Below are 26,750 nucleotides of genomic sequence, written 5' to 3'. Positions count from 1 at the left end.
TCAAGCCATTTTATTATCTATTTTACACAACCATTTCACCAGTGCGCCAATTGCACATGCGTTTGCAATGAAGAATACACCGAATTGGCAGTGATTAGTGCAACAATCGCTGTGTAAGACAGAGCACAACCACGGATTTCTGTCGTAGATGCAGAAAATGGATGCGTTCGGTTTGCTTGCTACGCCACACACCAGCAGCTGCCAATAGTGTGTGGTTGCGTGAATGAAAATTCAAGTGATTCTGTTTCGAAGGTGTTTCTGTGCCAGGAAGAACGCACCGAATGCAATTGCGGGCCAGTGAATGATAGTAACGTATCGTGAAAAGTGTTGCAAGCGAGTGATAAAATTGAAGCGCTTCCGTCCCTGTTCTGGGTTCCGTTTCGCTGTGCGTGTGTGTTTACTGTTTCGTGTTCGCCCTGTGTACCGCGTGCCGTACTGTACCACTTTTTATCAGTCTAGTCAAGAAATCGCCACCGGAAAGTGGATGAGCTCTGTTTGTTTATGTTGCGGCAACAGGGAACAGGCTACTTGGATGTATTGTTTTTAACGAATCAAACCGTGAAGACTTGCGCACCGGAGGTGTACGTACCATTTTCGAGAGCTTCCCCCACCAGCCTAATGGGGGCGCATCGGCAACGTATCCAAATTGAATAAAACCGTTCACGTAAAACTGAGCTCTATTTGATTACGTGCCTAGTAAAAATCGTGCTGACAAGTGCGAAACATTTCACACACAAGCAACGTGAAGGGACATTCCAGCAAGGAGTCTTCCACTACTGCCGTCCGGGGGCCCAAAAATAGACCCTCAGCGAGGGTAAAAGAACGTAAACAGTGTTGTGGAATCGGCAGCAGCAGCAACAGCAGAGGGTAGATTCGTACCGTGTGCGTTAGGCTATCCTTGCTTCTCTAGGGGTGGTTCTTGTTTGCTACCCTTATTGGTAAGCACTGTTTTTGAAGCGCTTTTGCGTACACACCACACACGGGGTGTAGTTTTGCTGTGAACACAGCAAAGAAACGGTGCGACCCTCTTGCCGCGGGTCGCATTCGGATTCAGGACTCAAGTTCGTTTTGCGCATCAAATCGCTTCCTGGGACGATTAGTCTGTGTCCCTAGTGCCAAGCGCCAAGGGTGGTGGACCGAAAAACGAAGTGAAGCTGGAAAACAGGGAGCAAGGTAAAAGCCACCTTATGCTGCCTTGCGCCTGAGAATACGTGCGCATGTGTGCGGTTAAAGGTGTGTGCGCATGGTGGCTAGTGTACTTGCGCTATCAATTATCATGTTCAACCGATGCGCCGGTTAAAATTGTCTCTAAAGTAGGCTAAAGAAAGGTTATGCAAACGTGATCCTCTCTTGGGACAGTGCGCTCCAGTGATGTGTGGCCTTCTCTGTTTGTGTATGTGTGTGCGCGTATGTGTTGGTGAATAAGCAAACGAGAAGGAAGGGAAAACAGGAAGGGCCCTTTACACGTGCGATCAAATCCTAGTGGCGGAGACAAAGTGAATGAAAGAGAGAAAGAGAAGGACTGCGAGGCGCTTAGAGGGGAGATAGCAATACAAAAGCACCCTTATGCTTGACATCACCACCCTAGAGTGACGGTGTATTATTGCATTTGCCTAGGTGCAGGATAAATTGCTCGCCTGGTTCGAATGTGGATAAAAGAGAAGGGAGGGAACAATAAAAACGGGAAACGAGTGAAAACATAAGGGGCGCCTCTCGACCGTGCACCACTCCGAGAGCATCGAGCGTGAGCGGAAACAAAACATCTGCCGTGGAAATAATTATTAAACACACGGCATATGCCAAGAAGCAAGGCGAGACAATAGACAAGGATAACACGAACGCACTAACACACGCACACATCAACGTGTGCGAGGGAGAACGAAGAAGGTTGCTGTTTCGTCGGCGCGCCATCCCGTCGATAGAGAAGTTTCGGAAGTGGGATCTCCTATCTACTGAGGACCCTGCGGATCGTCATCCCGCGTACCAGGGGGACAGGATCAGGTCCTGTTTGCATGTGTATGCGTGCAGCAAGGATTGCAGATATATCCTCTTTGTGCGTTTCGTGTACGTGTCTGTGCTGCTCTACTTGAGAGTTGATTGAACTTTTGCATACTTTGGTGCGGTTGAAATAAACAAGGACATCCCTTGGCAGCACTATCAACCATGTCTGGAACAATGGACACCTCGGATGATGATAATTCGGAGCATTCGCAGGGAGACAAGTCCGTAAAATCTCGCTGGACTAAACACGAGGTAAGGCGCCCGCTTCAAGCTATTCCATGGGGTTCTTATAATACTATCTCTCTTATGTGTTAAATTCTTCTTGAAGGATGCCGCCCTCAAACAGCTTGTGGAACAGTACGGTGAACGGTGGGATATCATCTCCAAGTTGCTGAAGGATCGTACCGACGTCCAATGTCAGCAACGCTGGACGAAAGTAGTGAATCCAGATCTGATAAAGGGTCCCTGGACGAAGGAGGTTAGTTGATTATGATCACCTAAAAAAAATCCCAAATTCCTTAGTAGCACAAATGTACAAATGAAGAACTGACAATGTAGACATCCTCGTGAAAAAAACACATGAAATTGATCTTCCTACCGAGCAGAAGTGCTAAGCCACGCAAAGCAGCTGCTTGCAGTGAACCCGATAAACCAATCTTTGAAGACACGTGATCACGGTCGGTCGACGAAATATGAACAGATGTCACACAAATTGCTTCGAACAGCGGTTTTGTTAACGCTGAAGTTCACGCGCGTGGAGCAGGAAACCTGAAACATTTACTTTAGAGGATCAAAATTTAATCTTCATATAATGTACTGCATAAATCGCGCACTTTGTTGCAGCAAGAAACCAATTATTTTATCCAATTTCATGTCGCCTTGCAGCTTTTTTAAATCTATTTTTCCTAATCAAAAAAATGCAAAACAAGACAAGACACAACATGTAGAAACATGTTGAAACCTTTGAAATGCACCCATTTAAATTTAGTCGTAAAAAAGGGGTCTACTGAGGCACCCAGGGACAAAACATTCATCAAGATCGAGAGTTTAAAAAAACCCTTAAATTATCCATGCTTGTAACGTCGCAAGCTTAGGAGCAGAAACTCCTTCACTTAATAGTGTCTATAAGCGTTTACGTATGCCGGTGAAGCGGGAGTGGAAGAAATTGCACACTATCAAAATGATACATGTTGTTCGAGAATAAAAAACAACCTCCTAACGAAGGGAAACTATTCCCGTATATACCGCCAAGGTTAAAGGAGTGTTTTATCTCATTTCCTAGTTTTCCCCCTTTTCGATTGTTCTTTTGGATCTTGTACTTCCGTTGCGCGGTGGTGTGTCCATGGGCTATTACGCCTGTTGTATGGTGGTGCTTTTCATTCGCGTATAATTATGTGTAGAGGGAGAAAAGGGTACAGGTTTGAATTGTTGTTTAAGGTGTAAGGCGTGAGCTAATACGGGAATGTTGAACAAATGATCATCGTAACATACACCCGGAGGTGTGGCTCATGCGGGAGGATGAATCGGGAAGATTAGAACTTGATGTTGCATAAAGTAAAAGGCAAAGGCCCAGCTTCATGGAGCTCAATATTTCGAAAGAAAGAGAATGGTATAACTGGGTGAAGCGTTGCATAGACAAAAAAGCGAGAGTTTAAACCAACCAATCGGAACAATGTGGAAGGGTGCCCTTAAAAAAAGCATGTAAAATTTGCCTGTTGACACAAACAAGGCTAATGGTTGATGTGTAATTTACATTCAGCGAACCATGACCGATTGCACTTGGAAAATCAGGAGGAATGGTTTGTCCGTTGTGGAGATATTCATAAAGTCTGAGCTATTATAAGATTATTTTTTCGGTTTTATCAAAAAGAATGGCCATAACGTTCTGCTATATTATTGAATGATATGATATGTACTGGACGTACAATTGTCTTAACAACAAGGGTTGAATTATGTTTATACCCTCTACGGACGATATAAGAAAAAAGACACAAAAGCACTAGTAGAACAATGGCCGGAAGTGAATTATTACAGTAATTTAAGTTGAGGAAAGAAGGAAGATCAGAAAGCGCTAAGGTTGAGTTCCTGTCTGCACGCGAAGAAGGCGCTTTCAGTTACGCGCCTGAACATCCTGCAGGCAATGATGGAGCAAAACTATTAATTGCCCCCGATTTGGTTACGATTTTCTGTTTGCACGATGTTTTCACTACGAAAAATGAAAAGATGGAATGTGGAGTTAAGTTACTTTAAGTTGCCGGATTGTCCAGTGTCATTCTCATGACATGATCCTCCTCCTAAGCGGCACAACAACTTTTAGAGGCCTTAGAGGGTTTAGAGGCCCGCCATTTTTGGCTTTCTTTGATTTTATTTACCCGTAGCTAGATGGTAAGTACGAAGGATTTATTCGGATGGAATTTTTTACCGATCCTGTCGTGCGAAGACCGGTTCCGCTATCAATATCCCTCCGGGCCGCCCATAACATGATTAGCCAAGAAATTCAATGGCGGAAGTTCAAGAATGTTGTCTTTTCATCATACTTGTATGATCAATTGTTCGAATCAATGTATGCGAATATCATTGTGTTCATGACCATCAAGTGAATGCTAGTAGGCGATCCCAAACACAAACATGTGTTCTAAATGTCGTTCAAAATCTGCTCTGTGCCCTTTTCCCTCGTCTGAAAATGTTAGGAGATTATAGCTTTAAAGTCTTAAAATTTAAAGTGATTATTACTGATAATAATCTTCCTCTATCACAATTCTAATTCTCTCTTCTACCCATTTCAGGAGGACGACAAAGTGGTCGCCTTGGTCACAAAGTATGGTCCTAAGAAGTGGACACTCATCGCACGGCATCTGCGCGGACGCATTGGCAAGCAGTGCCGCGAACGATGGCACAACCATCTCAATCCGAACATTAAAAAGACCGCCTGGACCGACGAGGAGGATCAAATGATCTACGAAGCGCACAAACAGTACGGTAACCAATGGGCAAAGATCGCCAAGCTACTTCCGGGCCGGACGGACAATGCGATCAAAAACCATTGGAACTCGACGATGCGTCGTAAGTACGAAGGCTCAGATGCGACCCGCCGCCGTGTGAAGCTTATCTCAACGTCACAGGCCCACCAACCACACCAACTGCTGCACCACGACTATCAGCAGCAATCAGTAGGCCCAAACGTCGATATGGAAATGGAGGGTGGTGAAAAGAAACCGAAATCGTTGCGCTATCCACCACACGAAAGTTTGCAAAACATCATACGCAACAGTCGCAAAAAGTCCTCGATTGATGAGCATAAGTTTAAGGATGAAATACCACTCGAGGAGGTACAGATCGATGGCAAGGTGGCCGTATCGACGGAGCAGGGTGATTTCCTAATTCGCCCACTGCCGGATCGGGAAAAGCAGTATATCATCGAACCAGTCTATCCGACGCGACTAAATATGAAGTTCCTCAGCGAGAGTAATGTGACGAATAATAACAACATTACTGAGGGAACGCAGACAGCCGGAGCAGGTGGGTATCCGATGGCGATCGGTGGCCAGCAATATCTTCCCGCTCACATCGATCTGCATGAGCTGATTAATGCGACGCGAAACGAGGACAGTGGCGTGGTGGAGCAGTCGGAACGGAAGGGACGCCATACTACACCGAACATTCTGCGAAGAAAACGCAAATTGAAAGATGATCAAGAATTGGTAAGATTAATTTGCAATTGCGGTGATTTTTTTTTCGTTGTTGTTGTTTGAAATATTTTTTTGGGTTATATGAACAATTGTCTTCGTAAAGATACGATTCGTACGCTTACCTGTATGGATTGAGTCACTCGGCTTAAAATGTTTGTTAATTTGTTATCCTTTTTTAATGTTAAGTTTATTTTCGATGTCCATGTTTGTTTCTTATCGTCGTTACTTGCGGGATGTACAGGATCAGAACATGCACTATATTCCTTCCCTTTATATGACATCTAACATCTTAGCACACCTGCAAATGCAAATGCAACAACTCGCAAGAAAAATACCACACATTGCCACATTGTCCTGTACTTGTGTTACTGCGTCATAACATCAATGCTTTCACTGTACATACTATTATACAGCACGAACTACTGTCGATGCAGGAGCACTATGCCGTACAACAAGGTACGATTGGTAATGGGGGAAGCGGTGCACAGGGCAATATTCACACCACCGGCCAGGACGCTAACGGTTATCATCGTGTTGGTGCGGAGAAAATGCACTTGTTGTCACCGTCCATTACACCGATCAAACCGCTACCTTTCTCACCGAGCCAGTTCTTAAACTCTCCCAGCCTGAACGTATCCTTCGATCAGCTTCCCGCCAGTACGCCCGTCAAACGAGCTACAGTTAAAGTATGTTTTCTTTTCACTTTTTTATCATTTTGTACCTTTTTGTGTTGTTTGTCTATTATTTAAATTTTGTGCTGCTTTTCCGTTCCTAACACGAACATTCTTGCTAGATGAAGTGGTTCATGTCAATAATAAATGGGTTATCGTTCATTTCTATCGCTAGCAGAACGACACTAGTCTATTAAGCACGCCAGTACCAGTAAAAGATGTATCGGAAAAGGTGGAATTGAAACAGGAACCCGAGAAAAGCGCAGGAGAAACTGAAGATGATGCTAAGATTAAAACACCGCTAAAGGAAGCCGGAAAGGCACCGGTTGTCGAACCACGCACTCCGACTCCGTTCAAGAATGCGATGGCGGAACTAGGAAAGCGGCGCTCGGAAATGTAAGATTCATTATTTATAGGCTTGGCTCACAAATGCGACTGCTAACCGAGCACCTTCCCTTTGTTACAGCTATGTTCCACCGAGTCCCGCTCGCATAGGCGAGGACATTGCGGAAATCATGAACCAGGAACAGGCGAAGGAAAACTCGGCCGAAAATTCGTCAACGCTGGCAAGCGGTAGCGACGTATCGTTGGACAATAAAACTGTCGTCAACAACAACGTTCCACCTGTGTCAGTTGACGCGAAGGAAAACAATGTGCCGGCGCAAAGTGGTCAGCTTTCACCGCGAATTGCGAAGAAACCGTCAACTTCGTCCATGTTGACAAATCAGTGGGAAAACTCCGACATGAGCTTTTTCGCCGAAACACCGGTAAGTTTGCTGTGCATTCTGGCTATGTGGCTATAAATAAGGTAGGCATGACTTAGTGGATCAAGAAGTATGGATTCATTGAGTATCAATTGCAATTGGGAAATGGGAGTTCGGTTTTTTGTGGATGTGTTGTTTTTTTTTTTTTTTTGACGGTCTACAGTGGAATTTTCAAAATCAATTTGAACTCCTGCTAGGAGAAATAGTAGCAGATAAAAATCATAAATGTAAGCTACTACTATTGTTTTCTAATTCCTAGAAGAAGAAACCTACACAAGACAGAGATAATGGCCATTTCCAAGGGGCTATTGCGGAATTCTTTCTTACTAAAAACATACTGTTTCTTACAGATCTATGCCTTAGAATACGGCATAACATACAAGACAACAGCTAAATACAGGGTTTACCAGATCAACAAGCAAGGGTGTAATGCGCACTAATGACGCATGAGCCTACCGAAATGACGACTAACGAATCAATTATGAATTAACGGGAAGGTTGATTCAGAGTCTGAAGCCTTTGGAATGCTCGTCTTTGGGTTTTGTCACTTCGATCATTTGAAAGCCTGTTTGTTGATCCTGATTTGTTGTCTTTCTTGCCGCTAAACTATTTTCTGTTCCTCCCGATGGTTATTTTTGGCTAGGTTAGGTTGTTTTGAATATTAACAAATGGTTTTATTTGCTCGTGTGTGCCCTCCCCCCAGAGTAAATCCCTTATTTCGGACTCGGGCGTGACCCTTTCGCCGTCATTACGCGATCAACTGTTACTGGATGGCGATGCAAAGGATTCTAACAAGTCTAACATAAATTCACCGGTGGTAGGTTTTGTGGAATTCTGTTATGTGTTATCATAATGTGGAAATGCGTGTTTTATACTGATTCTATTTCTATTTTAATGTGTTTGTTTCCAGCTCGTCGATCCAAAGTGGGAGAAGTATGCGTGCGGCAAAACACGCGATCATATGATCGTTTCGCAGCAAGCACACGGTTGCTTGAAAAAGACATCGCTTCAGCCGCGATCGTTGAACTTTTACAAATAGATGGTGCAACATGCTGCTAGCTCGAAACACGGCCCGACACCAGGTCGCGCACGTGTTCTCCCTTATTTTTTTGTGCAAAAGCTATCAATTTAAATGGGTAGGATCGGTGCTCTTGAACCACTAGCGAAGTAAGACAGCAAAGCATGTGCGTTAGGTGTAACGATTTGAAGCATTATTTTGAGTAAGCAAACTAAGTAAGGTAAAATATGTTCAACAATCTCTAGCATATACGGATCGCGGAATGTACGCATACCCATATGGGTTGCAACTGGAACGCATTCTCCCACTGGCAACTTTCAGCAAAAATGTGACATCGCTCTTACGTAAGCTCCCAGTTAGAATTTTCGTAGAGGCACACAAAAGTAGAATTGTAAGCGTTCCAAACTAACCAAAAACCTCACCTCTAGATAAGAAGCTAACTAACATTTTTCGCCGTACAGCAAAATGTTCGTATGGGGAAAGAAAAACATTAATTATTGCACATAACATATTTTGAAGCATTTTTATATACACATATATTTTGTCGCTTCTTTCTTTATGCTCACTTGCATAATGAAAAGGCACCTTAGAGATTCCTTAAACAAAAAAGGGGGTGTCATGATCGAAGAGTTACTCTCGTAGCTTTATTCTGATTAACTTGTTTGGACAGAAAATTTGAAACAGATCGATAAATTTAAGTTTAACACACTAAGGAAGGTAATTTTTGTTATGACTTTTGTATGTAAAATCGTTTTTCCTTCATTCTCTTTGGTTGTTTCATGTACACACGTTTCGTAGGGTTGAAACTATCTTTTGGAGAACATTTATTTCTTTTTTAATTCGCATTATTTACAACCATTTGACGACCGCAGTGAACAGTTCTATTTTTACAATGTTTAACACACACACACACATAGCAACGCGTATGTTCAAACGACAGAAAAATGTTTTAAAAATGTTAAGCATGGTAAGTTCTCAGATGAGTCATAAGGATGATGGAAAGATACGTTATATAGTTGAGAACATATAAATTATAGAAGCGATACATGCGAAACAAAAACACCCGGTCAAAAGAAGTAGATATTTTTGATAAATGTATCTTATAGTTGCTCATATACAGTAATAACGTGTATACGTATGCAAGTTTATTTAATACAATATTGGTAAAGTGTTGTATCAGGGCAATTTTTTTTCTTTTTTGATGTAATTTAAAGTAAGACGAGGGAAAGAAATAAAGTAATTGCATAATCAAACAACAAATCTATTCCACCACTAAATGGGGGGAAGCTATTAATTTCTCCCCCGAATCCACCCCATCCGAAACCCAGCTTTTATCGACGAATCTCGACAGGTTATCATTCACTTCTTCTTCTTGGCCCGCTCACAGTTGAGCACGTCGTGCTGACATGGCCAAGACACCAATCCGTTTCCAGGAAACCCGGTCCAAGGCTGCATTCCGTCACCCCCGGCTGCACCCAATCTCAGACAGGTCTTGCTCCACTTGATCCAGCCATCGAACTCGCTGCGCTCCTCTGCGCCTCGTGCCGAACGGGCCACTGGCGAGCATCTTCCTGTTGGGGCATGAGTCCGGCATCCTCATCAGTATCAGTGTGCGATACATCGTGCATTTCGTTTGTTGCTGGAGCCTTCTGGATCTCAATCCAATCCTAGCGGCCTCGCGTTTCAGTTGGGTGTACGCCTCGCAGATCGCACCGCCGCAGATGTCCGTCCGATGATGTCGATATCATCCGCGAAACCTAGGAGTTGGAGAGAGCGGGTAAAAATCGTGCCCCTGATGTCGAAGCCCGCGCTTCGCATGACACCTTCCAGAGCGATGTTGAACAGCAAACAGGAGAGTCCGTCTCCGTCTCCTTGCCTCAGACCCCGGTGAGATTCGAACGATTCCGACAGCATGTTCGACACCCTCACCTTGCACTGCACCCCATCCATAGTGGCCCTCAACAGCCGTACCAGCTTCCCAGGGAATCCGTACTGCTGCATGGTGTTCCATAGCTCTGTCCGATCTATGGTATCGTAGGCCGCCTTGAAGTCTATGAACAGGTAGTGCGTAGGGATCTGGTGCTCTCGGCACATCTGGAGGATCTGCCGAAGAGTAAAGATTTGGTCGGTGGTCGATTTGCCTCCAACAAATCCAGCCTGGTAGTTTCCGACGAAATCTGTAGCAAGGGGCGCAAGTCTGCAGAAGAGTATGCGGGACAGGATCTTATAGGCGGCATTAAGGACTGTGATGGCTCGGAAGTTAACATAGTCTAATCTGTCGCCCTTTTTGTAGACTGGGTGTATGACACCCAGTTTCCACTCGTCCGGTAATTCTTCCTCGTCCCAAATCCTTAGGATCAGCCTATGCATGATAACGGCAAGCCTCTCCGGCCCCATCTAGAACAGTTCTGCCACCAGTCCATCGCTGCCAGCTGACTTATTAAATTTCAACTGTTTGACGGCGCTGATGACTTCGTCCAAGGATGGCGGAGGCACTTCGTCTTCGTCATGTTGGCTGCCATTATGCTGCTCAATTCTGGTTCCTGTGCCTCGTCCTGTGTTTGCTGTATCTGCTCCGTTCAGGTGTCCGTCGAAGTAGCAGTTCCACCTGTCGATTAACTCTCGCTCGTCCGACAGGATATCTCCCTCCACGTTGCGGCACTTTGCGATCATGGGAGTAAAACCGCATTCAACATCCTGTAAAACTGGCGAGTTTCCCCCAGCTGAGATAGCATCAGTTGCTCGTCAGACTCTTCAAAGCTGCGCTACTTCTCCTGAAAGAGTCGGGTCTGCTGTCTTCTCAGTCGTTTGTAGTTTTCCACGTTCTGCCGGGTCTGTTCTTCTCGGATAGTGCTCGCCTGCACTTATCATCAAACCATTCCTTCCTCTGGTTACGTGTTACGCGGCCAATTGTTCGCTCGGCTGTGCTGCTGATGGCTTGCTCCACAATACGCCAGTGATCGTTGAGGGATTTCGCCTCGGTAGTGGTATCCTCCGGCAGCGCTTCCCCGAGCGCGATCACGAAATCTCTCGCCACATCAGCTTGCCTCAGTCGATCTGTGTTGAGCCTTGGGGTTGGCTGATAGCGCAGCTTATTGGCTACGCTCAGTTTCTGGCGTAACTTAACCATAACTAGGAAATGGTCTGAGTCGACGTTTGCTCCCCTATATGTCCGTACGTAGATAATATCCGAAAAGTGCCTTCCATCAATGAGAACGTGGTCAATCTGGGAATATGTCTGCTGTGGTAATCTCTAGGTGTAGCTGAAGCGAGGTGCGTTGTTGTTGTTGTTGTTAAATATTTGAGAGGCTTTGGACCTCCTGGGAGCGAGGTGCGTGCTGGAAAAAGGTGCTGCGAATGGTCATGTACTTGGAGGAGGCGAAGTTTACAAGGCGAAGCCCGTTGTCGTTCGTCAGCTGGTGGGCGCTGAAACTTCCAATTGTGGGTTTATATACCTTCTCCCGTCCGACCTGAGCGTTAAAATCTCCGATGACAATCTTGACGCCCTAAAGTGCTACAACTCCGAAGCCGCGGGCTCTCACCTCGTCCGCATGAATGCGGGTACTTCCGGGTGCCGTAAGGGATCTGCAGTTCCATGTTCCAAGTTTCCAACCGTTAGTTCTATTTCGTAGCGTGGGTCGATTACCGTTATTCCGATTCGAATCTTTTTGATGTCCTTTCGTTGCGGTGGTATTGGGGGTGGCTTGCAAGGCCTCTCCCCCGACCCCCTGTCTCGTCGGAGCGCCTACGCTTCGCAATTGTTTAAAGTCCCGTACGAAGCCAGGACAGAAGAGAGAGCCAGCCGCCCCACCTCCCAGATGCTAGCACCTCCCTCCCCCCAATTTAGCCATATCACCCATTCTCCCAAAAGGTTGGGTTTCCCCGTATACCCAAGCTCAGATATTTGAAGAGTATAACTGGTTATCATTGCAACCTGATATGCTGCTTGAAAATGGCACAATCCTACTTTCCGAAGGAGGGCTTTCTCATGGTCTGCATCCGAAATGCCGATATAAAACCTTTGTTCTATTGATCATCAATTTAAATGTTGAGCGGTGTGATTTTTTTCTAGGACGAAATAATGACCTTCGAATAGTCCTGATCATATATTCTGCACTCATTTCTCTTGAGTTTGTCCTACATTTCACCACAAATTTCCATACATGATAAATTGTTTGTAGGACTGCTTAAATAAAACAATAGTGAGACTGCATCAACATCATCATCAAACATGTTTCCGACACTTCCTGCTGATGTTTTTCTCATGGTCGATGTCTCGGCTAAGTGCACCTGTGTGTAGCAACCTTGGGATGTTTGTTGGGGAATAGTTACACCAACAACACCCTTTCATTTCCAATTCGCGCTTAAAGTTGTTTGTTGTTTTTTAACATCTGTTGTGCTGTTCATAATGTCCTCGAACAAGTTCTTTTTTGTATTTAAAGGTAAGGACTACCATTTTCTTATCAAGTCCACATCACTTTAATTCCGCTTTCACAATTCGCTTTTTTTTGTAGATTCCTTAATAGAGAGTAATAGTGCAAGCCTGAGTGTTGTATCTCTGCGCAATCCTGCGACGAGAAATGAATCAAAATATCTAATCCGACGCACAAAAGATTCATCCAATCTGTACGAAGTGAGCTGCTTTAACGAACAACATCGTTCATGGTTCATCAACGAATCGGTGTGTTCCAATGGGAAATTATTCCTGACTACGCCGGTCGATCCACTGTTTCTTGTGCTACCTTACTTAGTAGAAAAGTGCAGCGAACGAGCAGTACCGCTAGATCAAATCCTGATAGACGATTCGTTCCCGTACATCTCAAGCCTCACCGATGTGGTGTCTCCGTCGCGTATGAGCCTGGTGGCGGATGAAAAGCGTGCCGGCAACATTCTAGCATTTAAGTTCAACGAAACAAAAACACTGGAATGGCTTGTTAGCAAATGCCACCAATTGAGCAAAGCCATAGGCAAGCAGGAAGGACCTGCAGCCCGCTCATTGAACTACATCAAGGAAGAGAAGGAGAACGAAACGGAGGAGGCGGAAGACGAGAAGGGCACACTGCACACGGCTCTCGGCATCATTGCCGATTATCTTTCACTCGAGTTTGGTCGCAAACTGGCGACGGCGCTGGGTTTTCCCGAGGATGAAAATATCTCCAAAAAACGTAAATCCATAGTTGACTTGGAGTCTACGGTGGTAAAAAAGATCAAAAAGGAAGACATCCACGAAACGACCCCTGTCAAACTACCGGCGACAGAGAAGAAAGTATCCGCGAAAGCGAAGGCTCTAGCGAAGGCGGCTAGTGGGTCGAAGAGCATTTCGAGCTTCTTCAAAAAATAAACACATTCCGTGCGTAGTAAGCAAACAAGTATATATTTGTGTTGGAATGAAAATTAACGGCTACGTAAAATTAAACATTATACTAGCTTTGGTAATACGCCATATTCACGAACTGGGGACGATGGGTGCTTGAAGTTCCTGCTGCTGGCACAGCATCACGAGCCTTTCCTGTGCACCCTGCAGGATGTTCATTATCACAACAACCTTCTGCTTGACGCGCACCATACGTTTGAAATATTCGTGCAATACCGGATCGTTCTCGAAGTTAAGATTCTTCATCTCACCAGACAATTCTTCCAGCTGCTGACGTAGCTCGCTCTGCGTTTTGCTTGCACCACGAATATTGTTTTCCAGATCGTCGATAACCGGTTTGAAGAGGCGAAAGAAGCCCTCGGTCAGGATGTCTCGGGTTGGGTTTTCGCATAGATTTTCCGTATTGTCCGTCCGCTCATCATCGATCGATGTAAGTGAACTATCCGAATGATCATCCGCCATTGTCGAAGGAACGATATTTCTTCTTGCGATTATTCGTAACACGGGGTTTATGAAGCAGCAGAATAGGATTCAATTTTACTGGGGCAAACAAATAATGGATTGGATTGTTGCTGGGTTTTGTTTACGATTTGTTATCAACTTTTGACTTTTTGTATGTTCGGTCAAGATCAATGTAAAAAGGTGGCTTGAATTTGATGTGCCGTTTCTGACATTGGAGTGCCAGTTGAGGGTTTCCAATTTATTGTTCAAGTTATTCAATAAATTTCAGGTTATTCTTCTTCGAAATTACTTAAACTTATCAAGAACTACTGTAAGTTAGTCATTTACTACAATAAGCTGCATAAAAATGTAAAATTGTTTCCAAATATTTAACAAATGCAAACCAAAGCCATGACATGACAGCTGCGATAATGGCGACACTAGCAACTTTATATACAAACCTGCTCCGATAGATATTCTTCAACCACGCGGTTGCCGCTTTGCTCATCATTTCCCTAGTTATTCCGGCCAATGAAGCTTGAAGCCGAGGCTTAGAAATTTGCCGCAAGTAATTCCATTTTTACAACAAACTACTCTATTCTGCAACCGAATTTCATCAAAACATTAAGATGGTAAGATGGTAATCTGCTTCATAACTTGTGCCCCACGGTGCACAAACCGCGAGATATTTCACCTCATCCGGTGCTTTAATCCGACGGTGTTCTATATGCTACTCTCCTTTACAGACTGAAGAGGTTAACCCTAAGGCTTACCCACTGGCCGACCAGTCGCTTACTTCGAAGATCATGACGCTTATCCAGCAGGCGGTAAACTACAAGCAGTTGCGTCGCGGTGCTAACGAAGCTACCAAAACGCTGAACCGTGGTCTGTCTGAGTTCATCGTGATGGCGGCAGATGCCGAACCGATCGAAATCATCTTGCATCTTCCGCTGCTGTGCGAGGACAAAAACGTGCCGTACGTGTTTGTGCGGTCGAAGCAGGCGCTCGGTCGTGCGTGCGGTGTATCGCGCCCAATCGTGGCGTGCTCCGTGACGATCGACGAAGGATCGCAGCTGAAATCTCAGATTGTATCAATCCAGCAGGAGATCGAACGGCTGCTCGTTTAAACAGGGTGAAGACTGGGACAAAGTACAAAGTGTATTATGACGCATTTTATCTGTTTTTGAAAACGGGATACAAGAATGGAAGAAAAATCATAAACAACTATGGTTTTACGGATATAAGTCCGTAAAGCGCGCCCATTCGGAACGTCTTCTAATTGATCTAGCACGAAAGAAATGGGTATGCAAATTTGCTCGCATTTTTAAGATAAGTTCCTTTTTATTTTCAAGTGTTAAGATTCCATAGCAACTGTCCACTTCGCTTGCAGTACAAATTCAATCATCATCATCATCAAACTTGATGTGATTATTAATCTTACGAATCAACTTCGTACGACCTCGGATCCGTTCAGTTTTAACACGCTTGTTCAGCTTATCCTCCCGATCTCGCATCATTTTGTCCCAGTACTGTTGCTCCTGTTCGCCACTCAGTATATGCGCGCTGTATTCCGCCGAATTGTACTCCTTCACCAACGCATTGGCCGACGCAGGCTTATCAACACGTACGAAAGCATCAAACGTTCCCTCCTTTAGGTCGATATACTTCACGTACGGATGTTGCCGTAGCTCCGCGCGGAAATCCTTCAAGTCGATACACGGCTCCCTAAATTTCACGCTTACGATCAGACCAGGTTCGAAGGAAAACAGTGGACGCTTCGCAATGGCGACACTTTCCTCGGGTGCTTCCGGTTGTAGAGGGTTTGATCCGTCCGTCCCGTCGCCCTGTTCCTCATCGACCGGCATAGCTCCGTAAAAGTTAACTCTCGGAGATGATTTAATCGATTTGATCGCTATACCACTGCCCGCGCTCGATGTCGTTGCTTTCGGGTGGCCCCTTTTATGGTGTTTATTCGTTTGCTGGAATAGACGCTTCAATTTTTTCGCTTCTTGCTTCTGCAAATTTAAATACTTGTTCCTTAAACGTCGCCAATCTTTTCTATAACATAATGCAAGTAAAGAAATTGTATTCATTATTCATATTACCCCTTCAAATACTTCGCGCGTACTCACTTGGTTGTAATTTTCAGCTCATAAACCTTATCGTCCAGTTGCAGCTCTTTCTTGATGATACTACATCCCTTCCTTTGGCGACATTTTTTTTTACCGCCTCCTTCTACTTGCATATCCTGGCCATTGCCTTCTTTTACTTCCTCATTCGCCTTCTTGTTTTCGTCCTCGCCCGCGGGTTCTTCTTGGTCTGTGTGGAACTCATCGTCGCTTGTGCGGCCGCCCTTTTGTGCATTTCCCTCCCGATCCGATTGCTGTTCATCCTGCGTATCATCGTCCTCGTCACTCGTCGGTTCGACTTTGTGTCTTTTGGCCGGTGGTTCTTCAGAAATTTCTTCCTCTTTTAGATCCGTTTCGACTACGGGATCTGTAGACGATCGTACCGTTCCACCAAGTGGAGGGGAATCAACTTCCGTTGGGGTTTTGCCATCAGATTCTTTGTCCACCGATTCACTCTCTTCCGGAACTTCGGTCTTGTCCTGCTCGTATGTTTTAATGCTAGCCATCTTTGCCGGATCAGTTGTTTCAAATGACAGCACTCCGCCAAACGTTTGAAAGGCTTTTAGTGCCTTTTGGACGCTCGCTTCCTCATCAAACTCCACAAATCCAAACTCTTTGATCTTGCGCGAGTGCTTAAAGGTTGGTAACGATACGTACACCACCTTGCCGTAGCTCGAGAACACATTCGTCACCCAGTCGTGGTTGGCTTTCGGCGGTAAACATTCCACATAAATCGTACATTCCTCGCAGTTTTCCTTTACTACCAGTTCTGTCCGGCGGCGCACCTTGGCACGATCATCGGAAAGCTCAAGGAGGGCGGAATTTGTCAGTGCATTTCCAATGTCTTCCACGTTCGTAGTCAGTGCTTTGATTTTGTTAAACTTTAAAAACTCCTCCAGCGGAATGACTGTAAATAGTTCACGTTAGATAAAGCAGCCGAAAAGGTAAACGGAATCAACTTACACGGTCCGTTTTGTAGTAGTTCTCCCATGTACCGGCTTTTGGCTAAATTAGCATCCGAGAAGTAAAATTCCATGTGCTTGCGAATGGAGTTAAATTTGTGTCGGCTGCGATGGCGGCCCTTCTTGGCTGCTGCCGTATCCTTTTCCGCATCTTTGCCGGGGTTTGGTATTTCCAAACTTTCCATATTAATCACTGCACGGCTCGAAAATCGATTCTCAACTCGTTGCTGCCCAGCTGGTTTTGTTGATGTTTATACAAACCTTCCCGGTAAAAAACATTTTTCGTATTGTGGAATGACAGCAGTGTTGCCAGCACGATGATGTCTCGGTAGACGCACATTGGATATGCGCATTGCTCAAAATCGACAAACCCCTTGAAAGGCCATATTGAACAAGTTGAAGCTTTTTTGCAGAATAGTGATATTAATCAAATTGAAAAAAGCCGAAAATCGACACCGTTGTACCTTTCATAACTTTTATTTGTTCAACTTCTCTACCCGCAATACTTACAGATATGTTAAAAAGAAGATAATTTATCCTAAGTTTACTTACTTCACAACAGTCTATTCAACCATTCGAAAGAGAGAATGAAGCTGGGAAAGGACTGTACAAGCAAACGGACAAATCTCTGCCGTTACAAAGTAGCAGCTATCACGCTTGTGTTTTTAGAATGAAAATCATTATCACACCTTGTTTAGTTAATTTTGTTTACCATCGCGTCGGTGAGATGGCTTGCAATGCCAGCTTTGGTGTTTGTACCCAACGTTCTAACTAGTAAAAGGATGCTAGCTGAGCTAACTGAGTGTTTTTTTTTTCGTGTGCTTCCGGTGTGTAGTATGTGCGTGCTTCTTGCGCTTTTTGTGAGTCCCGAAACCATGGCGTAATGTTTGTTGGCGTAGACTAAATCCTATCGGGGAATCGGGTCAGAATCGTTCCTTAGTAGTGGAGCTTAAGTGTTTGGTGATAGATCTTTGTAGTTATTAATGGAATATATAAGCATCACATGGCGCATGCTGGCGCCTTCTGACCAGACCGACCATGTTCAAGATGTAAGTCTACTCATTTGCATCTTTCACCTTTCGCATGTCGGTATACCAGCGATCGTATCATCTCCTGGGGGTGTATATCATCATTTTTTCTTGTTCTTCTTATTGCGTTGTTCCTCCAGCTGTTTGGTGTAACCGTAGTTGTTGATCTCCTTGTACTCGTTGTCGCACTTGAGCAACAGTTCATACCACTGTTCGCCCTGTACACGTGGCGCATCTACCGTACCACCGTAGACGGCTGGTAGACACTCCTTGGAGATGTGCTTGTACAGCGACTCACGATCGGTACCGTGAAAGATGATACGACTGCGCAACTTCTCGCGCAGGATCGGCTTGAACAATGCGAACACCATGTTGAAAATCTTTGGCTGATTAATGATGTGGATACCCTTGATACGCAGCGGTACTGCATCCTGAAGCCAGTCCACAATACGTTTGGCGAACGGTGGTGTAAACTGCCACGCTTGTTGTAGGGTTAGTCCATCCATGTCGAAGATCACAACCGCGCCGTGAACTTGAGTTTCCGGTTCTAACATGGCCGCCTCCAAGAACAGTACGCATCCCTTGAAGACTTCGTCAAGCGTAACCTCCTTGTGCTTCCAGGTTTTGCCCAGTTCCAGCAGGAGTACACGTCGTCCGAGCTGATCACGATTCGGAAACACGGCCAGGATGTTCTGCTTGAAGATGTTAGCCTCCTTGGAAGGCATCAGTTCGTTGTACATGTCGAAGTGTTTTATTTTGAACTGATAGTACCGTTGAATCTGGAACAAATTAACACAAAATAGTTATAGAAATATTAGCCAATTAGATAAGACCTCGAAATAATGCTTGACATGTTTGTTTACTTACCAGCTCGCAGGCGCTCTTTGCGTAGAACTTGCACGGACGAAGGAATCGGATCATCCAGTCATCGTTGTCTAGCGGCACCACCAAATCTTCAACATCTGAGGTAGGAAACGGAAACACGTTCAAGTTAATATAATTTTAGATTTTTTAAAGTTCATTTAGTTGATTTGTTATATTAAAAGGCCTTGCTTATTGATTGGTGGCTCCGTAATTATTTATCGTTTTGTGGGGAAGAATCACGGGCAAAGTTCTCCACGCTGGCGATCTTTTTGTGATCGCATTGAGTAATTTCATTTTAGGCTAGTCATCGTCCGGTCGTCCAGTGTATGTACAAATTATCGTTGAATGTTTCGTCACGATGTCTACGATCATCGATCAAGCTAACTAGGGTGGTGCAATGGTACGTGAGATGCAGGGACTGTTTTGCTTTGGGGAGATTGTGAATCGTTCAATACCCGCAACAACAATCATCCTAAGCAATTTGCCGCACATCCGACTGGCAGGAGATGGACGCATGGAAAAAATCCTCCATGATCGCTATGCATGACTAATGATGGTTTTCGATTTACCGCAAACAGTACGGGGTTGTTCCAATGACTTGATGGCTGTATGGTCGACTTCATTTTTTTATTTCCCACTGCAATGGTCTTAAGTCCTGATGATATGATTTTATTACTATTTTTCTGATTTACACAATTTGATCACAGCTAATAGTAACTCTCGGTATTTTGAAGTATTTTAAAATGTGTCCGGTAATTCCAAACGATAGCTCTCAATGATCGTTTAGTTTGTTGATGGTTTCAATTATCACCTGAGACCCACGACACTGTTGTATTTGCCAACTCACGCAGCGAAAATGTTTTCTACAAAGCGATATAACATCCTTTGGGAAGAACAATTTTATATGAACTTCATGGGATTTATGCCCCCTCGCGTCAGCGACGGTGACGGATTTAATTAAGCTTCACTTGAAATGTGCTTAGCTGCGCATGATTGATGGGGTACGCGCAATTTCATCCTCAAGGGCACGTAGCCCGTGGGCAATGAGATCATCGAAGGTTTCCAGACACGCTTACCTTTGAGCAATGTGCGCAGCTCCTCGATGGCAGCGGTGCGAATTTCGGGCGTTTCGCGTAGCTCGTTCTTAGCCACTTCCTTGCCGAACGGTGTCAGATCTTCCAGCTCAAACCGTAGCACATAGTCGCCCAGCTGCACCGAGGGCAGCTCTTCTACGTCGGACAGCATCGTCGGAACCCCTTGAAAAAGCGGAAGAGATTAAAAGAAATACGATGAATTAGTTTAAATATATAATAATACAGAAAATTCACTAGATCTCAATAGAATTGACCCGAATAGCGACCTATAAATTACTTACTCATGTTGATGAAATGAATACTTCTTGGAGTGCCGGGAATCAATATTTAATGTTTAAAACCCAGTTACGAGCTGCAGATGTTAAACCATACGATATAGAATATGTAATAATCATGTAGCACGGCCCACAAATTTGGGATATTTTTCTACATAAAGTAAACGAGATCTTCTTGATGTGATCGCGGAAATAATCTGCGTGACCTTTCCATACAAATGGCGTTTCGTTGATCCGAAAACAAAAATAGTTTTGTTGAATTTTTTGATGTGGCCAATAAAAGAAACAAGCCTCTATTGTTGTAACCTACCAAATCAGGTGCTAATTGCGTTTGTGCACCGGTACCGCTAAATGACGGAAGCCCACCCCCTCTCATATCACCCTTGAACCTAACGGACAAGCTGCCAGTTGCGTGAGCTGGAGCGCCTTGAGACTTGCAGCTTGCCGGTAGTTAGCGCACGAATCATGTCTGCCTACAATTAGCCGTGTTGTTGTAGATCACCCCATTATCGACAGGCTCGCAAATCCCAAGCGGGCTCGATCGTTATCAGCACCAAAGTACAGTAATGGCGCAAAGTTCTCTCATGCCTATACCGCACTCAATCAATATGTTTTCCCATCTTCATTATCAACTTTGTGTCGATCGCAAATTAGCTGACTGCGTTTGATGAACGCACAAGCAGCACGAAAATGATGCTCTTACGTAAAAATGAAGTGTGTTTAGTGTTAGGGATACCCACGGGAACCGTATCCGTATCAGCGGTTTGGTTTAATTGGTACAACAACTTATTGTTTATCTTCGTAATGCGAAGGGTGGTGGGACTCGCGAAAAAGGGTAGCAATTTGTGCTTAAGCATTAGCCCCCTTGGAGTGCATTCCGGATAGAACGGTTTGATGATAGATTTGCGTCAGTAAAAACGATATAGCTGAGCTGGTAGATAGAGACATTACAACGATGCAATGTAAGCCACGTTGTTCTGTTGCTACATCGTCACAAAACAATAGTGCATTGGTTTTTATCGTGTGTTCTACTTGATATCGAGAACCCTGCTGCTAAAAGGGCATTAACTTTTACGTTCCATTTCGAGCCGGGTCGGTGTGCCACCTTTGCAAATATCATACCGAGTAGGTCACTGAATTTGAAAAGAAAAACAAAATCATTCCACCCAAATAGCCAACGTACCACACTACCCCAAACATGTACAGTATTTAAAGGGTTGGTTTTTTTGTTTTTTTTTAGAAAAACCCCCCACTCCCCCCAACCCTCGCCACTCGCTGGTTCTGTGCTAAAGCCAACCCCGCAAATCCTTCACGCGTTCTCGTTGGTATCGAATGGAAGGGAAACTGAAGATCACTGGCCTCACTGAAGGTGGATGGAAAGTGTAACGCGTCACCCTTACGGGCACTTGGGCAAATTCGATCGCTTGCCCAGTACGCACTCAAGGTGAGAAAATCACGCACCCAAAACATGTGTCATGGAATGAGTTTGAAGGCACATATGGTATAGCGTTCTTGTCCGGTTTATCGATGTTTTTATCACTTGTGTGTTTGGAAAAGGAGTTTACACGTTCCTGCATCTTCCCATGGATGGAGCACCATTTGGAGATTAGGGATTGCTTTTATTGACAAATATCATTATAATGTTTTCTATATTTTTATACTCCGATAGTGAATTGATCAACACGTCCGGTTTGGGTTGGAATTAGAACTGCAAGACACCCCCACGCGAGAATACCACCAAACGAGACGGATCTAAACCGGGAAACGGCTGTGTTAAGTCAGCAAAAAGTGAAACTATTAGCAAATTGCAACATAAGATCACGATCACGTTTACTCAGTGCAGTATATCTCCCAACTAAATGGGCAAAACACCACGTATTCACTTGTAATGCACCGATGGCAGTACTAACATTTGGCTGGTAAGCAATATCCACCAGTGATACCACTGCACGATACAAAAAGCACGGCACTAATGACCGACGCTCGCGAACGTTTCTCGGCAACTAGCGAGAAGTGCTGATCGATCAAGCCACTATATAAAAATTCTGAGCTCACCTGTTGGGCGGCACACAAACACACACCGGCCGAACCGAACAGGGAGATCGTCGATATTCGCGCGGCTATGTGTACCGGTTAGTGTTGAGGGAATGACGAGCGAAGGAAGCGTGGAAGGGTAATCGAAGGGAGGGAGGTGAGCAGTGCACATGATGCGTAAAGTACGATGCACCGGGTAGGCCTGCAGTTTATACACCCCTCCCGCTTGAACAAACCTAGAGTCCATCTCAACCGGGGGTAGTTTTGAGATGGAAAGATCAACAAAAGATTGGCGGTTGGTTGAATGGTGATCCTACTACGATTGCGAACTATACCCTCAAGCATATGGGATGCATTCTCTTTGCTGAACGAGGTTTGCAGTTTTTGGGATGGTTTTGTTGCTTCCCGATGAAGTGCATTCACTGTTTGGCATTGGTTGTGAGATAGAGCTTGGATTGAGGTTGGAAAGTAGGTAGGGTAGCCTTCAGGAGGAAGTATGCGACTTACAGCGAAACAGTGTCCAAGATTGTCCAAGTTGCGCGCGAGGTATGTGTCGTACGAGAGTACGAAAAACATGAACAGGATAAAGCTTTCCATAGCGGGGTAAGGTGACAAGGGAGGTATGGGTGCGGCTGCCTAACCCAAAGATCATGGTCGGTCGTGCTGGGTGAGCATATGAAGCGCGTCACTCGAGATGATCCTCACGTGTGTACGCGCGCACAGATGAATCACGCTACCGCATTCAGCGGTTCGGTGCCAGACACCGAACAATGTGCAAATCATGCAAAATTAATGTTTTACTACAATTAACGGACAGGGTTAGTGAGTGAGATGAGATTGATAAGTGTGATCGTCAATGACACAGTGAAATTGAAACACACCATTTCACAAAGGAATGAGTTTTAAATTGAATTACCTTAAAACTTTTACCGAGTCATGATTTAAACAAAGCGATACTGCACCAATACTGATCAGATGGCGATGGACGGCGGTAGCGAACGTTTACACGCTTGGGTGGTGTTTAAAAAGGCGTTAAATTTATGACTTGCCTTGGGAGACACCATCGGAACTGGGCATTGCGTCAATTTAGATGGATTTATCGCTTAATGTCTGAACGAGGTGTGAAATAATTGTAACGCGAGGTGGCCACGTAAATCGAACAAAAACATAAAACAGTTTCACACATCAGTTCCCGCACGGTTGAAGTTATAAATTTAGAAAAAATAGCCTGTAAACGTTTATTACATTAGTTGTATTGTAATTATTTAATAATCTTTCCTTCAAATAGTATTTCTCTTTTTAGTTTGGAGGCGTTATCTGGAGAAACATTTTTATCGCGTGCCTATTACCACGTATCAGTATCATGGGAAGCTTGTAAGTGATGTCCCACTTAAGGCGGAAGTTGCATCATAATCGTTAAACAAAGCAACTGATGTTTGCGTTTTTGTGTGCTTCGTTTTCCATTTTCAGTTCAGAAAATACTTGAGCAATTTCAATGCGCGACCTTCAACCGAGTTCAAACAGTTGCCTGTGGCAGCGTGCTTGAGTTCCGAGTTCCGATTCTTTCGACAAAGTTCCTCGCAATGGATGAATTGCTTCTTAATGATTCTGGATGACTAGATCCTTCCATACCCTGTTTGCAAGCTTGTAGTTCCTCCGGTTCGGCCGCTTTACAGTTCCCGCATTGTAGGAAGTTAAAGTGCGTCGTCTCGCGCACGATCGGGCGGAAAGTGGCGGGAAACAAAGCTTCCCCCCCTCGAAAGGCAAACTGGTTAATGAAAAATTCATCGATGCATGGCGAGCGAACGCGATGATGTGCAGCTGCATGTGCTTGAGAGTGCAGTTCCGAGCACAAGATGACGGCGCGAACCTGCCAGACACTCCCACCCATGTGCGGGGGGGTTAGGTAAATTTGAACCGATTCTTCGAACATTGAAGAGAGCCCCGGCACGATCGCGACACGTCCGAGTTCGAGAGCAAAACCCCAACAGTTTTTGCGATCGTGCCCGGAGCTACACATGGCGAGTCGCGTGCACTATGCTAGCAAAGCGTCAACAACACAAACGTCGCAAACCACCACGCACGCCATATTATTAAACCGGCGTAGGAGCACTTCTATTTGCGCTTAATTCCTGTGCCAGCACAGTGAGGTAATCGAACAGAGTAGTAAAGGTGATCCGTTCGAGTGTTGTTGATATTTTGCCCATGTTGTTCTATACTCTCAAAGGTGTTCCCTCGGTTAGTACGACGACTAGTACTATCTTGACCGTTGCGTATATGTCACCCCTTGTCAACCGGTGGAGATCTTGCGCGCGCGCGCGCTCACACGCGGTTCAAAGGTTGCTATGACACAACACATCCGGACGTCTGTCGTCATACTGCTGGGAAGCTATGATTTGAGCTACCGATCGAACGAAGCCACTCTAATAACAGTAGCGCCAATGCAAAGTAGTGGGTCTTTTTCGCTCGGTGCTGACCCCTAATGGTACCGGTATTTCTGGTGTGTACTTACCGTCGTATCGTTTCTGCCGGGGTTTATGATCAAGTGAACACTGGTGGGGATATTTTTTGGTTGTTTTCGTTTTTGTTTAACACTTGCACTTAAAGGTGTGCCCGGGCTGGTTTCGGCAAACCTCACAATCACACGTGCCGCTCGGTTCGGCTTAGGTCGATCGCACGCGGGGTCGTTGGTCGTTGCTGCAAAGTAGGTGAAAACAAGCGTATTTCCGGGTTTAGAACGGCATATGGGGACATCGTACAATGTCCAGTGCAATATTTATTGCGATCATAAGCGAAGCATGTGATTGGATATGGAACACTTCCGACATTAATTTACTGTGGACTAAACGTGTTCAACGCTCGACTAGAATAAAACCATCCAAATCACACAGGCCCCTTGGAGATAGGCTGGGAATGAAGACGGACAACAATAACGTAGTCTGTACGCTAGCACTGTTTGCACTGTTCTGGTCAATTAAATTCCTGCTGCACAAATGGCACACACGCCGCAGATTTGCAATGTCTAATCAGATTGCACCCGAAACGCATTTGCAGAGTTTATTCCACCGCAATCATTCGTTCCGTTCCGTTTTGAGTGGCGTACTTTTAGAATGGTTATCACTATTCGAAACCGTCCGTGCCTTGCTGTTATCGGGAGTGCCGTTCCGGATCATTCGCCAGTCACCCTCAGACTGACGAATCTATTTATCGGGCATATAAACTTCACGATAAACACTCTCGGAGCCGCTGAAAAGGCGGAAGTTATCGACGTTGACGCATGTTTGGTGATTCCTCAATAGCGACACGCAGTGAAATTTGCATACTTTGCAGCTTTTCTACTTCCCGAGAACAGCACCGCATCGCACTTTAATCGTACGATATATAACTCCTTTCCGATTACGGCCGGGTAATGCACGCAACACCCTGTACAATGCATGTGGACATGCGATGCGAGGAATTATAGTTTGAGCGGAAAACAACTTAAGAAGTGATTCGTTCGAAATTGCCTAAACACATTATAAAGGTCACATACACACGCACCACGTGTTGATCACAATCACCCACGTCATATCAAGCTGGATGCAAGATGCAGCACCTGACACACGTAACTACTGACGCAGAATCCTTCCCATCGAGAGCAGAGAGTGTTGATTCGTGGGCGAGTTTGTAGTGGAATTCCAATCGGAAATCACACCACACCGATGACGCATCCCGTGCTACAGCTGACGAAGAAGAATTGCAACAGTCCCGTTTGGACATGGGATCGTACGCAAACGCAGCGGATGGGTTGCCCTTGGCAACGGTTTTTCATATTCTGACAGTCGGCGAACGGAAACGTGCAGGTGTTCTTCTGCGCAAAAGCAGAACTGGCGTAGTTGTAGTGAGAAGTTAAACAGCTGACTTGCGTCTCTTATTGGAAAGTTTTGGAAATAGCAACCTGTGTCACCTGTGTTTGGTAAGTATTCGCAACAAATTTCCACACCATTCACTTTTAAACAGCACTACGGGCTCGACAACAACCTACCGATACCGTTTCAGGGTGCGTCCGCGAAAGCTAGAACACGGATGGGCAAACTAGTGGATGGTCAGAGTAGGAGATTGCAACTGAAGCTGCCCGTACTGGTGCTGTTCCGATATATAACACTTGCACTCCGGTTGCGTTTATTGGAGGCGAGCCGTATCGGTTGCGTTTCGGAAGACGGAAGTGAGAGTGGTGCGCGCGTGAATGGCGAACGCTTCTAGCAGAGCAGCAGCGCGGGCCGATCGGGTCACGCTGATGATTGCCGCGTCGTCGACGGCGGCCAGTAGGCCTTTGTGCTGTAGCGACTCACTTATTCACCGCACTCGACGCCCTATTGGCACTTTGACTCCGAGATTGTGCCTCTCAGTCGTCCCCTAGCCTTTTC

The 26,750-nt window shown here is 45.1% G+C and overlaps 7 protein-coding genes across 11 annotated transcripts in view; 3 read left to right on the top strand and 4 right to left on the bottom strand.

Annotated features, from left to right (window-relative positions):
• The window catches only part of LOC128305888 (nucleolar protein 4), a 289,274-nt gene that overhangs the window by 38,363 nt on the left and 224,161 nt on the right, over nucleotides 1–26,750 (bottom strand). The gene's annotated exons all lie outside the window — the stretch shown is intronic.
• Nucleotides 16–9,397, top strand: LOC128305262 (myb protein). 3 transcript variants are annotated; one of them, XM_053042631.1, is made up of 8 exons: nucleotides 16–2,253; nucleotides 2,330–2,479; nucleotides 4,788–5,702; nucleotides 6,104–6,376; nucleotides 6,540–6,757; nucleotides 6,828–7,128; nucleotides 7,829–7,942; nucleotides 8,036–9,397. In XM_053042631.1, the coding sequence occupies exons 1-8, from the start codon at nucleotides 2,164–2,166 to the stop codon at nucleotides 8,162–8,164; spliced, it is 2,190 nt and encodes a 729-aa protein (XP_052898591.1). In that variant the 5' UTR covers nucleotides 16–2,163; the 3' UTR covers nucleotides 8,165–9,397. The 3 variants fall into 3 exon arrangements, with proteins under 3 accessions (XP_052898591.1, XP_052898590.1, XP_052898592.1); XM_053042630.1 differs by having other exon boundaries at nucleotides 6,537–6,757; XM_053042632.1 differs by lacking the exon at nucleotides 6,104–6,376 and having other exon boundaries at nucleotides 6,537–6,757.
• Nucleotides 12,479–13,507, top strand: LOC128305283 (ribonuclease H2 subunit B). Its single transcript, XM_053042657.1, has 2 exons — nucleotides 12,479–12,585; nucleotides 12,658–13,507. Exons 1-2 carry the CDS (start codon nucleotides 12,552–12,554, stop codon nucleotides 13,482–13,484), a joined length of 861 nt encoding a protein of 286 aa, XP_052898617.1. The 5' UTR covers nucleotides 12,479–12,551; the 3' UTR covers nucleotides 13,485–13,507.
• LOC128305287 (SNAPIN protein homolog) lies at nucleotides 13,499–14,103 on the bottom strand. The gene has a single exon (XM_053042662.1). The coding sequence runs from the start codon at nucleotides 13,977–13,979 to the stop codon at nucleotides 13,590–13,592; it is 390 nt and encodes a 129-aa protein (XP_052898622.1). The 5' UTR covers nucleotides 13,980–14,103; the 3' UTR covers nucleotides 13,499–13,589.
• Nucleotides 14,429–15,220, top strand: LOC128305288 (NHP2-like protein 1 homolog). Its single transcript, XM_053042663.1, has 2 exons — nucleotides 14,429–14,590; nucleotides 14,705–15,220. The coding sequence occupies exons 1-2, from the start codon at nucleotides 14,588–14,590 to the stop codon at nucleotides 15,083–15,085; spliced, it is 384 nt and encodes a 127-aa protein (XP_052898623.1). The 5' UTR covers nucleotides 14,429–14,587; the 3' UTR covers nucleotides 15,086–15,220.
• On the bottom strand, nucleotides 15,284–17,297 carry LOC128305268 (la-related protein 7). The gene is made up of 3 exons (XM_053042637.1): nucleotides 17,051–17,297; nucleotides 16,091–16,994; nucleotides 15,284–16,016 (listed from the first exon to the last, which is right to left on the bottom strand). Exons 1-3 carry the CDS (start codon nucleotides 17,232–17,234, stop codon nucleotides 15,356–15,358), a joined length of 1,749 nt encoding a protein of 582 aa, XP_052898597.1. The 5' UTR covers nucleotides 17,235–17,297; the 3' UTR covers nucleotides 15,284–15,355.
• On the bottom strand, nucleotides 17,518–26,461 carry LOC128305279 (alpha-tocopherol transfer protein-like). Of its 3 annotated transcripts, none has more exons than XM_053042653.1 (5): nucleotides 26,369–26,461; nucleotides 24,857–25,041; nucleotides 20,018–20,197; nucleotides 18,945–19,039; nucleotides 17,518–18,856 (listed from the first exon to the last, which is right to left on the bottom strand). In XM_053042653.1, the coding sequence occupies exons 3-5, from the start codon at nucleotides 20,184–20,186 to the stop codon at nucleotides 18,179–18,181; spliced, it is 942 nt and encodes a 313-aa protein (XP_052898613.1). In that variant the 5' UTR covers nucleotides 20,187–20,197; nucleotides 24,857–25,041; nucleotides 26,369–26,461; the 3' UTR covers nucleotides 17,518–18,178. The 3 variants fall into 3 exon arrangements, with proteins under 3 accessions (XP_052898613.1, XP_052898614.1, XP_052898612.1); XM_053042654.1 differs by lacking the exon at nucleotides 26,369–26,461 and adding an exon at nucleotides 26,282–26,349; XM_053042652.1 differs by lacking the exons at nucleotides 24,857–25,041; nucleotides 26,369–26,461 and adding exons at nucleotides 20,317–20,387; nucleotides 22,221–22,289.

Source organism: Anopheles moucheti, chromosome 3, assembly GCF_943734755.1.
Source record: "Anopheles moucheti chromosome 3, idAnoMoucSN_F20_07, whole genome shotgun sequence".
Taxonomy (NCBI): domain Eukaryota; kingdom Metazoa; phylum Arthropoda; class Insecta; order Diptera; family Culicidae; genus Anopheles; species Anopheles moucheti.
Note: the sequence above shows the minus strand (reverse complement) of the source record. Positions and strands in the feature narration are given on the sequence as shown.